We start from the raw sequence: 14,312 nt of genomic DNA, 5'->3' as shown, positions 1-14,312 counted from the left end.
GACCTCTCACAAGGCACAGGCCCCAGCAATGTGGAAATCTTGGTGTTACTGGGGCAGGTTCATGCCGTGGACCGCCGATTCTGGGCCCGGGAAACAAGCACAGAGTGGTGGGACCGCATCGTGTTGCAGGTCTGGGACGATGCCCAGTGGCTGCGAAACTTTCGCATGCGTAAGGGCACTTTCATGGAACTTTGTGACTTGCTTTCCCCTGCCCTGAAGCGCCAGAATACCAGGATGAGAGCAGCCCTCACAGTGGAGAAGCGAGTGGCGATAGCCCTGTGGAAGCTTGCAACGCCAGACAGCTACCGGTCAGTCGGGAATCAATTTGGAGTGGGCAAATCTACTGTGGGGGCTGCTGTGATCCAAGTTGCCAGGGCAATGAGAGACCTGGTGATATCAAGGGTAGTGACTCTGGGAAACGTGCAGACCATAGTGGATGGCTTTGCTGCAATGGGATTCCCAAACTGTGGTGGGGCGATAGACGGAACCCATATCCCTATCTTGGCACCGGCGCACCAAGCCACCGACTACATAAACCGCAAGGGGTACTTTTCAATGCTGCTGCAAGCCCTGGTGGATCACAAGGGACGTTTCACCGACATCAACGTGGGCTGGCCGGGAAGAGTACATGATGCTCGCGTCTTCAGGCAGTCTCTTCTGTTTCGAAAGCTGGAGGAAGGGACTTTCTTCCCAGACCAGAAAATAACAGTTGGGGATGTTGAAATGCCTATCGTGATCCTTGGGGACCCAGCCTACCCCTTAATGCCATGGCTCATGAAGCCATACACAGGCAGCCTGGACAGCAGTCAGGACCTGTTCAACTACAGGCTGAGCAAGTGCCGAATGGTGGTGGAATGTGCATTTGGCCGTTTAAAAGCGCGCTGGCGCAGCTTACTGACTCGCTCAGACCTTAACGAAAAGAATCTCCCCATTGTTATTGCTACTTGCTGTGCGCTCCACAATATATGTGAAAGTAAGGGGGAGACATTTATGGCGGGGTGGGAGGTTGAGGCAAATCGCCTGGCCGCTGATTACGCGCAGCCAGACACCAGGGCGGTTAGAGGAGCACAGCAGGGCGCGGTGCGCATCAGAGAAGCGTTGAAAACCAGTTTTGTGACTGGCCAGGCTACGGAGTGAAACTTCTGTTTGTTGCTCCTTGATGAACCCTCTGCCCCTCCCCCACCACCCTGTTAACTCTACTTCCCTGCAAACCAACCACCCCACCCTCCCCCACTACCCTCCCCCCTTCGAGCACCACTTGCAGAGGCAATAAAGTCATTGTTGCTTCACATTCATGCATTCTTTATTAATTCAGCACACAACTAGGGGGATAATTGGAAAGGTAGCCCGGGATGGGTGGGGGAGGAGGGAAGGAAAAGGACACACTCCAATTTAAAACTTTAAAACTTATTGCTATGGAAATCATCTAGGGTGGAGTGAGTGGGTGGCCGAAGGCCCCCCCACCGTGTTCTTGGGCGTCTGGGTGAGGAGGCAATGGGACTTGGGGAGGATGGCTGCTGGTTACAGAGGGGCTGTAGCGGCGGTCTCTGCTCCTGCTGCCTTTCCTGCAGCTCAACCATACGCAGGAGCATATCACTTTGATGCTCCAGCAGCCGGAGCATCGACTCTTGCTTTCTGATTACAAGTTGACGCCACCTCTCCTCTTCAGCCCGCGTTTCAGCACGCAACTTCTCCTCTTCAGCCCGCGATTCAGCACGCCACCTCTCCTCTCGCTCATATTGGGCTTTTTTAAAATCAGTCATTGACTGCCTCCACGCATTCAGCTGTGCTCTGTCAGCGTGGGAGGCAGTCTGAAGTTCAGTAAACATTTCGTCACGCGTCCTTCGCTTCCTTCTTCGAATATTCACTAGCCTCTGCGAAGGAGTAAGATTTGCAGCTGGTGGAGAAGGGAGAGGTTGTTAAAAAAGATACATTTTAGAGAACAATGGGTAGACTCTTTCACGTTAGATTTTGCTGTTCACAACATCACACAGCACATGTGCTTTCGTTACAAGGTCGCATTTTTCCTCTTATATTGAGAGTCTCCTGGTTTGGTGTGAGAGATCACTCACGCAGTGCCAGGACACAGATTTCAGCTTGCAGGCAGCCATGGTAAGACATATAGTCTTTGGGCTTTTTTAACCTTCTTAACATGTGGGGATGGTTTCAAACAGTTCTGCCCTCATTTCCCATACCAAGCACCCGTGCCATTTAAAATGGGTTTGCAATGTAAAAGGAGGGGCTGCGATTTCAGGTTTAACATGCAGCACAAACCCAACTAACTCCCCTCCCCCTCACACCCAATTCTCTGGGATGGTCACTTCAACCCTCCCCCCCACCGCGTGGTTAACAGCGGGGAATATTTCTGTTCAGCAGACCAGGAAGGGGCACCTCTGAATGTCCCCTTAATAAAATTGCCCCATTTTAACCAGGTGACCGTGAATGATATCACTCTCCTGAGGATAACAAAGAGTGATAAGGAATGGATGTTGTCTGCATGCCAGCAAACACCGGGACCATACGCTGCCATGCTTTGTTATGCAATGATTCCAGACTACGTGCTACTGGCCTGGCGTGGTAAAGTGTCCTACCATGGCGGACGGGATAAGGCAGCCCTCCCCAGAAACCTTTTGCAAAGGCTTTGGGATTACATGAAGGAGAGCTTTCTAGAGATGTCCCTGGAGGATTTCCGCTCCATCCCCATACACGTTAACAGACTTTTCCAGTAGCTGTACTGGCCGCGATTGCCAGGGCAAATTAATCATTAATCATTAAACACGCTTGTTTTTAAGCCATGTGTAATATTTACAAAGGTACACTCACCAGAGGTCCCCTGTGTGCCCTCAGGGTCTTGGGTCAGTTCGGGGGTTACTGTTTCCAGGTCCAGGGTGACAAACATATCCTGGCTGTTGGGGTAACTGGTTTCTCCGCTTCCTTGCTGCTGTGAGCTATCTATGTTCTCTCCATCCTCATCTTCCTCGTCCGCCGAACCCGCTTCCCCGTTTGCAGAGAGGGACTCATAGAACACGCTTGGGCTAGTGGTGGCTGCACCCCCTAGAATGGCATGCAGCTCCGCGTAGTAGCGGCATGTTTGCGGCTCTGCCCCGGACCTTCCGTTTGCGTCTCTGACTTTGTGGTAGGCTTGCCTTAGCTCCTTAATTTTCACGCGGCACTGCCGCGCGTCCCTGTTATGGCCTCTGTCCTTCATGGCCTTGGAGATCTTTTCTAATGTTTTGCCGTTTCTTTTACTGTTTCGGAGTTCGGCGAGCACTGCTTCATCTCCCCAGATGGCGATCAGATCCTGTACCTCCCGTTCGGTCCAGGCTGGAGCTCTTCTGCGATCCTGGGACTGGGACTGGGACTCCATCACGGTTACCTGTGCTGATGGGCTCTGCATGGTCACCTGTGCTCTCCACGCTGAGCAAACAGGAAATGAAATTCAAACGTTCGCGGGGCTTTTCCTGTCTACCTGGCCAGTGCATCTGAGATGAGAGTGCTGTCCAGAGCGGTCACAATGAAGCACTGTGGGATAGCTCCCGGAGGCCAGTAATGTCGAATTCCGTCCACACTAGCCCAATTCCGACCCCCTAAGGTCGATTTTATCGCTAATCCCCTTGTCGAGGTGGTGTTAGGAAACCGGTTTAAAGGGCCCTTTAAGTCGACAGAAAGGGCTTCGTAGTGTAAACGTGTCCAGGCTTAAGTCGATTTAACGCTGCTAAAGTCGACCTAAACTCGTAGTGTAGACCAGGCCTTAGAGGAGAGTCTATTGATAGAGATTCTCTAAGCTTTACTCAGGAGGAGAGGATGGAAGAGGATAATGTAAGGGCCAGATCAGACGAGAAACATTCACATAAAAAAGAATCGGACACATCAGAAAAGGGCAGACAAATAAACAGTGACAAGTTTTTAAAGTGCTTGTACAAAAATGCTAGAAGTCTAAATAATAAGATGGGTGAAGTAGAGTGCCTCATGATAAAGGAGAATATTGATATAATAGTCATCACAGAAACCTGGTGGACTAAGGACAATCAGACACTGCAGGAGTTATATCTCATTGCCACAGGCAGTAAGAAGGAACCAAGGGATGACTGACCTGCTGTTTTTTATGCCCTATGATGGGGCACCTAGGCACAGTCCCAGCAGATATTGCTGGTCAAAAGAATCTAATCTCACACATGGGGCATATGCACCCAGAAGCAGAATCCACGTGGACTATCACTTGAAGATGATGGAGTTAAGGTTAAGTATATAGCAGTAAATAAAGGGTAAAACATTACAGGGATGTTGTAATTATCTCAAAAAGAAACATTAGCAATTCAAAGTCAGGTGTAAAATGCACAGTTAAGAAACACCAACCTTTACTTCTATCTGCACTAGCACCAAGAGGAAAAAAAAGTGACGCATCTTCAATTTAACCTAATATTGGACTACAAGCACTAAAATGTACTAATCATAATTGCAACTATATTGCATGGTGTCACTACATGACAGAGTTAAGGCTGTTTGAGCACCTTAACTGTGCATTTCTATTCCTTAATGTGTTTTCATTTCTTTTAAGTTTATCCTTAACACTGAAGTTCCTGGGTTTGTAAATCATGGTTTTGGCATAACAGAACAGTTCTCAAATGTTTTTACCCTGGAGCTACAGATATGTAATCAACTGTAACTTCATCGTAGCACAGTTTATGTCTGGGAATATATTGTAATGTTAAAAATGAAACAGCAGGCTCTATTGTATAAAATATGGTTTTAAATGGTGTTTCCATTCTAGCTCAAACATTTTCTATTGTAAAACAAATGATATAGTATTGGAGAACATTTCATTTAAAAGTTACTTTGTGTCTTATTCATTTTCTTTGTTATTGTTTCCTAAGAATTCTCTTTTAAAAGCTAGGTTTACCTCAGTATACTGACAACCCTACCAATCATTACCATACTACATGCTGCTACAGATAAAGGCAATAGGTACATATTAATTAACAAACAACAATTTATTTTCTAACATATATTGCCAACAGCAATGAAGAGTATGCCTTGGGAATAGTTTGTGAGAACAGATTTAATGAGGAACATTTAAAAGACATTATAACTTACTGAATACATTCGTTGCTCTCTTTGACACAATCAATCTTCAGTTAGGTGTTATCAGGTATGGCAACAGGACATACTTTGTCATATGGGCTAATTAACTATATTAATCTATTAAGAATCCTTTTTGTTGATCACTCAATTGATCCTAAACCAATGCCTACATTCAACTCTCTTTCTTTACACAGGCCTAAGAAAATTACAAGAAACTACAGGCACATATTTATGATTATGTGATATAAAGGAGGTTTTTTTTGCGGGGGGTGGAGGAAAAGGGGGGCAAGGGTGATATAGACTGAAGATCTAATCCATCAGATATGCTGTCTCTAGCAAAGGAAGACCATATGAGACTCCCACTACAGGGAGGTCACTTGTGAGATATAAAACACTCACATCCTCAGACCAGTCTGTAGACCTGAACTCAGATATCACCTAATATATCATCATCAGAGTGCCAAAGCTTTTCATAAACAAACAAACAAATCCTTTGACTTATCTACCTGCAAATTTCTGTAATGTCTTGAATACTGAACCCATTTTTATTTGTACAGTTAATGGATTAATGAGCTATTTTTTTCAAACCATTAGCTTTGTGTATTAGTCAAAATTAAGTTTGTTCTTTAACAGTTTTTGCCATGCAACTGTTGAATACTACATTAAAAATAAACTAATTTACAACATGCCTGAAATCAAACATCTATCTTTTATTTAAAATGTTTAATGCCTATACTGTAAACAAATTAAAACATTATTTTCTCATGGAACATGTGAGACTTAACTCAGCTTTCAAGAGCCAGAATTCTTTTAAATCTCATATAAGAATTTTATATTATATTTTCAACATATGGAAGTTTTTCAACTGCTTAAACGTAACACAACGTGATTCCTATAAATAAGGAAAAAGATGTATATTGCTGACTGCATGGTTTTTAAACCACTTGCATTGGAACCTAAAATTTAACATTTTTCTTAAAGCTTATTAAGTAAAACTTCATTAATTCACACTTACAACTAGACAACTGACCCATTACATAGTTTTGAGTGTTATAGGTTAGTAAAAACAAGAAAAAAGTGGGTAATTCATTAAAAGAATAATTTTATTCATTTGTCAACTGCAGGTTAGATTTATTTATACCTTAAGGTATGACAGCAATGTGTAATAGAGTATTTTGTAAAGATACTAAAATTTAAGAATATGATATCCAGTACACTGTTAAATCTTTGTAAAAGTGCTGGGAGACCACCAAATCTGGTGCAGATTTCAGGTGTGGGGTTCAGTAAAGTGCAGATTAAAGACGTTCTACTGAATTCTAAAATGACACTCACAATCTTCTGTTACTAGAATAATGCAGATTATGCTTGGTGGTACCAACAGGTAGGTGAAAGGTTTCACTTACATATTCTCCATATGTCTCCTGCGCTGGAGGTGGTGGCAGAGGCCGGTATCCTGCAGGTGGAGGTACTCCTCTTGCTCGGGGGGCTAGAAGTCCACGACCACGACTGACTGGACCTCTACTGGGAGGTACTCCCCTGGGAGCTGGTGCCCCTCTTGGTACACCTGCTGGTGGGGGTGGCACTCCTCCACGGCCCCTATGAACAAGAAGATAATTTTATTAAATACCATATTCTTACTTTTGGTCTTCCCTCTGCAAAGTTTTTCCCAGTAACTTGTCAATTTTGCTCCAGTGATTACTTCTACAGCTCGCTAAGAAGAATGCTTAAAGGTTCTTTACAAAAGAGGCAATTTAGAGTTTGGCATTTGTATTTCACATTTTGACTGAGTTACGCTTAGTATGACAGTACTACCAAAGGCACAAATTGCATGTAGGCGATTTTTTACTAATGTCTTGTGAAGGTTTCTGCTGATAGTGTACGTGGAAGCCTCCTAGTGAAATTATAGTAATCAGTCAATTGCACAACAAATTTAACTTGAGATGTGGAAATACCATCCCAAAAAATAAAGGATTATCTTGAAGCTATTATTGGTTACATCATATCCCTTAGATCCAAGCACAGAGAGATCAGACCCATCTCCCTTCAGACCTTGTAAAGACTTAGAATCATAGAATATTAGGGTTGGAAGAGACCTCAGGAGGTCATCTAGTCCAATCTCCTGCTCAAAGCAGGACCAACACCAACTAAATCATCCCAGCCAAGGCTTTGTCAAGACTGGCCTTAAAAACCTCTAAGGATGGACATTCCACCACCTCCCTAGGTAACCTATTCCAGTGCTTCACCACCCTCCTAGTGGAATAGTGTTTTCTAATATCCACTTCTCTGCATGGTTCATGGAACATGATGAAAGGAGAGACTAGGTGGGGACAGCAGTTGATTTTCTTCCCTTTCTGGCCCTATGGAAACTACATTAAAAGATATAGCCATAGCTGTACACTTGTACTGTGGTGAGAGCTATAGAAACACATTAAACTTGCAAAACACAGCCACCTACTTGATTACACTGGTCTACAATTTTTGAGAAGTCGTCTGCTTCAGAGATAAAATGTGCTATTTATTATGTATTTTGATGTGCTGAATTCAAATATGACAATTAAAACAAGTGATTGGCTACTGTTTCTAAGATATTTAAGTTTTTACATTTTATGTCTATGTATATTGTGTAGATAGTAGAGTTTTAATCATAAATTGTAAACCTAGGTCTTTTCATGTGTTTATGGTTGCTTTACATGATAATATTTCACCTGTCCTGTTTATGTAACACTTTAAAAATCAGCAAAAGGGTTATATAAATAAGATTTATTATGAAACAAAAGGCAAAAAACTATTATGTACATAGTTTAGTCCTATTCAGTGTCTACTCGGCGCTTCTTGGCTTGTCTCTTGTATTCATTAAATGGAGCATCTCTTGTCACTGTCCAGCAATAGTCTGCAAGCATTGATGGGCTCCATTTGCCCTGATAGCGTTTCTCCATTGTTGCAATGTCCTGGTGAAATCGCTCACCGTGCTCGTCGCTCACTGCTCCGCAGTTCGGTGGGAAAAAAAATCTAGATGAGAGTGCAAAAAATGTATCTTTAGTGACATGTTGCAACCAAGGCTTTTGTATGCCTTGAGGAGGTTTTCCACCAACAACCTGTAGTTGTCTGCCTTGTTGTTTCCGAGAAAATGTACTGCCACTAACTGGAAGGCTTTCCATGCCGTCTTTTCCTTGCCACGCAGTGCATGGTCAAATGCATCATCTTGAAGAAGTTCACCAATCTGAGGACCAACAAAGACACCTTCCTTTATCTTAGCTTCATTTAACCTTGGAAATTTTCCACGGAGGTACTTGAAAGCTGCTTGTGTTTTGTCAATGGCCTTGACAAAGTTCTTCATCAGACCCAGCTTGATGTGTAAGGGTGGTAACAAAATCTTCCTTGATTCAACAAGTGGTGGATGCTGAACACTTTTCCTCCCAGGCTCCAATGACTGTCGGAGTGGCCAATCTTTCTTGATGTAGTGGGAATCTCTTGCATGACTATCCCATTCGCAGAGAAAACAGCAGTACATTGTGTATCCAGTCTGCAGACCAAGCAAGAGAGCAACAACCTTCAAATCGCCACAAAGCTGCCACTGATGTTGGTCATAGTTTATGCACCTCAAAAGTTGTTTCATGTTGTCATAGGTTTCCTTCATATGGACTGCATGACCAACTGGAATTGATGGCAAAACATTGCCATTGTGCAGTAAAACAGCTTTAAGACTCGTCTTCGATGAATCAATGAACAGTCTCCACTCATCTGGATCGTGAACGATGTTGAGGGCTGCCATCACACCATCGATGTTGTTGCAGGCTACAAGATCACCTTCCATGAAGAAGAATGGGACAAGATCCTTTTGACGGTCACGGAACATGGAAACCCTAACATCACCTGCCAGGAGATTCCACTGCTGTAGTCTGGAGCCCAACAGCTCTGCCTTACTCTTGGGTAGTTCCAAATCCCTGACAAGGTCATTCAGTTCACCTTGTGTTATGAGGTGTGGTTCAGAGGAGGAGGATGGGAGAAAATGTGGGTCCTGTGACATTGATGGTTCAGGACCAGAAGTTTCATCCTCTTCCTCGTCTGACTCAAGTCAGAATGATTCTGGTGCATCAGGAACCGGCAGTCCTTCTCCTTGGGGTACTGGGCGTATAGCTGATGGAATGTTTGGATAATGCACAGTCCACTTTTTCTTCTTTGACACACCTTTCCCAACTGGAGGCACCATGCAGAAGTAACAATTGCTGGTATGATCTGTTGGCTCTCTCCAAATCATTGGCACTGCAAAAGGCATAGATTTCCTTTTCCTGTTCAGCCACTGGCGAAGATTTGTTGCACAAGTGTTGCAGCATATGTGTAGGGCCCACCTCTTGTCCTGATCTCCAATTTTGCAGCCAAAATAAAGGTGATAGGCTTTCTTAACCATAGTGGTTATACTGCGCTTTTGTGATGCAAAAGTCACTTCACCACAAACACAGCAGAAGTTATCTGCACTGTTCACACAAGTACGAGGCATCTCTGCTCACTTTGGCTAAACAGAAATGTGTCCCTTTGCAAAATCAAACACTGACAAATAAGAGAGCACGACACTGTATGATTTCTAGAGCTGATATAGGGCAATTTGTTCAGCAGAGTGATGTAAGCTTCGTTATGATTGCATCATCCATGACTTCTAGGAATAACAAGATGCAATTCATATCATGTATGACACAATACCAGCTTCAGATTGCATCATTCATTGTTTTGTCTAAAAAGCAAGTACTGTCCAAACCCAGTCAGATTTATTCACAGATCCAGTCAAAGATGTATTTTAGTCATTTCTGGTTTAAATTGAGATCCCTTCCCTTTATAACTCACTTATCCTCCGCCATTCCCAAGTCAAGGGTCGTATATACTGACCCAATAGCATATCTTGAAAACTAGAGCCAATCAACAATTTTAAGCATCATTTTCGTTCTCAGTGACCCAGAATTAGTAAAGTTTGACTACATTTATTTTAGAAGCATTTTGGCTGCAGAGCAGTGTTATCAGTGCTTCAAGCGGGAAACATATAACATCCCTACTTCAAGAGTTTTATAAGATTGCTATATAAAATTCAGGTGGTATTCAAGGTGCTGGTTTTAACCTATAAAGCCTTTGGGGTACGAGGAGTGGTTACATTAGAGAATACACTTGCCCACGTGTGTGGTTTATGGTAGTGGTAAGATGTTTGCTGATGTGTGGAGGAGTACATATATGTATTGCTTGGTGGCTTACCTTTTCATTTCCTTGCTTTTGTGATTTAGTGTCTGGCATGTATTTAATTGTTCAAGTGGAGTGAATGAGGGTGGGAGAAGTTACCCAGAGCTTTGTCACAGAAGTGTAGCTGCTGACACAGAAGCTGCACTTCTGTGGCAAATAAAACCTTCTCCATTGTAGGATAAAATCCAACAGAAAAACGTAGTTGCTGAAGGTAAAGATGTTATGATTGTGCTGAATAAACAATCAATAGGTGTGAAATACAGATAGCAAGTCAATTCTTCAGAAGTACTTAGTCTACATACAAAGCTTTAGTTAAACTCCTTTTCTTGTTCTATAGGATTTATATTTGAGGATATGATGCAAGAGCAAAACAAATGAAGAAAAACCTATATAAAAATCTGTATGTCTCTTAAATGTAAAAAAAATAAAAAAGATAGTGGTTAGCTTACAAACTATACCTTCTTTGCTTAGTTTGTGTTTTAAAATCGATGATGGATGACCTTTGAAATGCTAGCAGAAAGACCTAGACAAACATCTTATTTCTTCCACAGCAAGGATTTAAAATGTGCACTTGGTATTCTGATTCACTTATCTACTGCCCACATCTTGTAATACATCTAGAGTAACATCAACAAAACACTCCATTCTCTACCAGAGAGATAAATATACTCTGTAATTCATCCAAAAGAAGTAGAGAAGCAAGAGTGACCCTTGCAATTACAACCTGGCTATTAAAGAGAATAGATTCTAGACAAGTCTGACTTGGGCAGAAAGGTTTAGACTCATCTGATATGATATAAAATAAGGAGGGACAGGCTTGTCTTGTGGATAACATATTGGTGATGGGATCTATACACACTTTCTGTGTAACCTTGATTAAACCACAGAACCACTCTGCACCTCACTTTTCTTATCTGTACAATTGTTTTAATATTGCCTTACATCACTGCTGAATATATTAATGTATGAAAAATTGTGGCACTGGCTGAGAAACTTAGAAGTGCAAAGTTTGATCATAACAGAGCAGATACATATGAAATTACTCATAATAATTCATCAAAATATCAAAGGGCAAAACATTTTGAACAAGACGATAAACAGTATGATTAACTGGTGTGGTCTGCTGAGTACTTACTGGTCACAAGCTGCTAGCTGAAGCTCCTACTTTATTGCTGCTTTTACAGGGTTTGCAGTGATGTGTCTGACTACCTGCAGAAGTGGTATTAAAGGAGAAAAAGCAAACCTAGCACTTTCCACTAAGGGATGCAAAGAAAGGGAGAAGCGCTTGAGGTCACCAGCAGGGTCAGTGCCAGGAGATATCAGCAGATCTAGACCAAGAGCCAGCTGCAGTGCCAGACCCAGAAGTTTCAGGAGAGAGAAGTACCCAGGGGTGCAAGAGACCAGGCAGATACATGCAGGGAAGTGGAGGTGGTGGATGGGGAGAGGAAAAAAAGAACCTACAGGATTCTTTGATGAGAAAGTAAACTATTTAAAAAGTTTATTAATTGACCAAATGCTACAGTTGTCACAAATGCCTCATCCACCTTGCCTTCCTGATCTGGTGGTCTAGAGTAGACCCCCCCACCATGACATCACTCCTATTTTAACCCTTTTATCTTTACCCAGAGACTCTCAACTGGTCTGTCGCTCATCTCCTTGTAGACCTCATGAGAAGTGCATCTATTCTTTATGTATAATGGAACCACTCCTCCCTTTTTCCCCTGCCTGTCCTTTCTGAACTAGCCATACCCCTCTATATCAATACTCCAGTCATGAGACTTATCTCGTCAAGTCTCTGTGATGACAATTAAATCATAATTTAGCTTATGTACTAATACATCAAGTTCTTCCTGTTTATTCCCCATATTCCTTGCATTTGTATATAGGCATCTAAAACATTAATCAGATTCTCCCACTCATTTCCTTCTTGTTCTCCCTTCAACTCTATTGTAATTTTCCATGTCCTCCCTCCTCCCCCGCATCTAACCCTCTGTTAAGATCATTTTTTATACTTATCTGTGGTCTTTTGTCACCTACCCCCATTGAACCTAATTTAAAGCCATCCTCGCTATGTTGGCTAGCTGGTGCGCAAAAATGTTCTTCCTCTTCTTGGTGAAGTGGGCCCAATCTCTTCACAGCAGAACTTCTTCCCAGAATGGCATTCCATGGTCAAAGAAGCATGTCAGCATGCCCTTTGGACGATTCTCTCCATCCTCCCTACCAATTTTCTATGGGGGTTCTACAGGTCTTTGTCTTTGGTCCCCTTCCTCCAACTCTCCCTCTACACCTTTTCTTGGGTAATCTCATCCCAAACACAAATTCCACTACCATCGCTACGCTGATGACTCACAGATCTAATTCTCTACTCCAAACCTGTCATCTTCTCTAAAAACTAAAACTCTAAAAACACTGTTGACTCGTATCTAGTTTCTCGTCCACTGTAATCCCCTCCTTTTCTGCAGAATTATCGCTTAGCAAGAAAAGGACCTGGGGATTACAGTGGATGAGAAGTTGGACATGAGTCAACAGTGTGCCCTTGTTGCCGAGAAGGCTAACAGCATATCAGGGTGCATTAGTAGGAGCACTGCTAGCAGATTGAGGGAAGTGATTATTCCCCTCTATTCAGCACTGGTGAGGCCACACCTGGAGTATTGCGTCCAGTTTGGGGAAGGATGTGGATGTAAATAAGAAAGAATGTGGATAAACTGGAGAGAGTCCAGCAGAGGGCAACGAAAACGATTAGGGGGCTGGGGCACATGACTTACAAGGGGAGGCTGAGGGAACTGGGCTTATTTAGTCTGTAGAAGAGATGAGTGAGGGGAGATTTGATAGCAACCTTCAACTACCTGAAGGGAGGTTCCAAAGAGGATGGAGCTAGGCTGTTCTCAGTGGTGGCAGATGACAGAACAAGGAGCAATGGTCTCAAGTTGCAGTTGGGGAGGTCTAGGTTGAATATTCGGAAAAACTATTTCACTAGGAGGGTGGTGAAACACTGGAATGGGTTACCTAGGGAGGTGGTGGAAAAACCTCCTTAGAGGTTTTTAAGGCCCAGCTTGACAAAGCCCTTGCTGGAATGATTTAGTTGAGGTTGGTCCTGCTTTGAGCAGGGGGTTGGATTAGATGACCTCCTGAGGTCGCTTCCAACCCTAATATTCTATGATTCTATGAAAACTAAAATCTTGGCCTGTCTCTCTGGTATCTTCTTGCAGAGGTCTAGCCATTAGTTCAAGTTCAACATGGCTAAAACAGAGCTCTTAATCTTTCCTCTCTTTTCCCCTCTATCCAGGGCTGGCTCTGGCTTTTTTGCCACCCCAGGCAAAGTAGGAGCACTGGGGCTCTTTTTTGCCACCCCAGGCAAAAAAGCCTCCGGCAGGAGGGCGGCGAGCCCCAGCGGGGGCTCCGCTTTCCCCCCGGCGGCCGGGGGGAGGGCGCCGGGGGGGAGGGCGGCCAGAGCCCCGGGGGGAGGGCGCCGGGGGGGGAGGGCGGCCGAAGCACGTGGAGGAGGGCGGCGAGCCCCGGCGGGGGCTCGGCTCTCCCCCCGGCGGCCAGAGCGCAGGGGGCAGGGCGGCGAGAGGGTGGCGAGCCCCGACTGGGGCTTGGCTCTCCCCCCGGCGGCCGAGGGGAGGGCACGGGGGGGGAGGGCGGCCAGAGCGCCGGGGGGAGGGCGGCGAGCCCGGCTGTGGCCCCGTTCTCCCCGGCGGCCGGAGCGCCGCGCCGCCCCCCTCCAGGTGCCGCCCCAAGCACAAGCTTGGTGGGCTGGTGCCTGGAGCCGGCCCTGCCTCTATCTCCTTTCTTGATCACTGTTGAAATACCACCATTGTGCAGGTCAGTCAGGCCCGTAATCTGAATATCATCTTTGACTCAGACCTCTCTCTAGGTCAGCCGACCTGTGGAACTCTTTTCCTGAGGATGTTGTGAAGGCCAAGACTATAACAGGGTTTAAAAAAGAACTAGATAAATTCATGGAGGATAGGCTCATCAATGTCTGTTGGCCAGGATGGGCAGGG

At 44.3% G+C, this 14,312-nt stretch overlaps 1 protein-coding gene across 1 annotated transcript in view; it reads right to left on the bottom strand.

Annotated features, from left to right (window-relative positions):
- The window catches only part of KHDRBS3 (KH RNA binding domain containing, signal transduction associated 3), a 213,009-nt gene that overhangs the window by 56,537 nt on the left and 142,160 nt on the right, over positions 1-14,312 (bottom strand). The window contains exon 6 of the mRNA XM_026659267.2: positions 6,486-6,678. Within this exon, the coding sequence (XP_026515052.1) occupies positions 6,486-6,678 (193 nt within the window). The remainder of the gene's footprint in view (positions 1-6,485; positions 6,679-14,312) is intronic.

Source organism: Terrapene carolina, unplaced genomic scaffold, assembly GCF_002925995.2.
Source record: "Terrapene carolina triunguis isolate 2854851 unplaced genomic scaffold, T_m_triunguis-2.0 Scaffold58, whole genome shotgun sequence".
Lineage (NCBI taxonomy): Eukaryota > Metazoa > Chordata > Testudines > Emydidae > Terrapene > Terrapene triunguis.
Note: the sequence above shows the minus strand (reverse complement) of the source record. Positions and strands in the feature narration are given on the sequence as shown.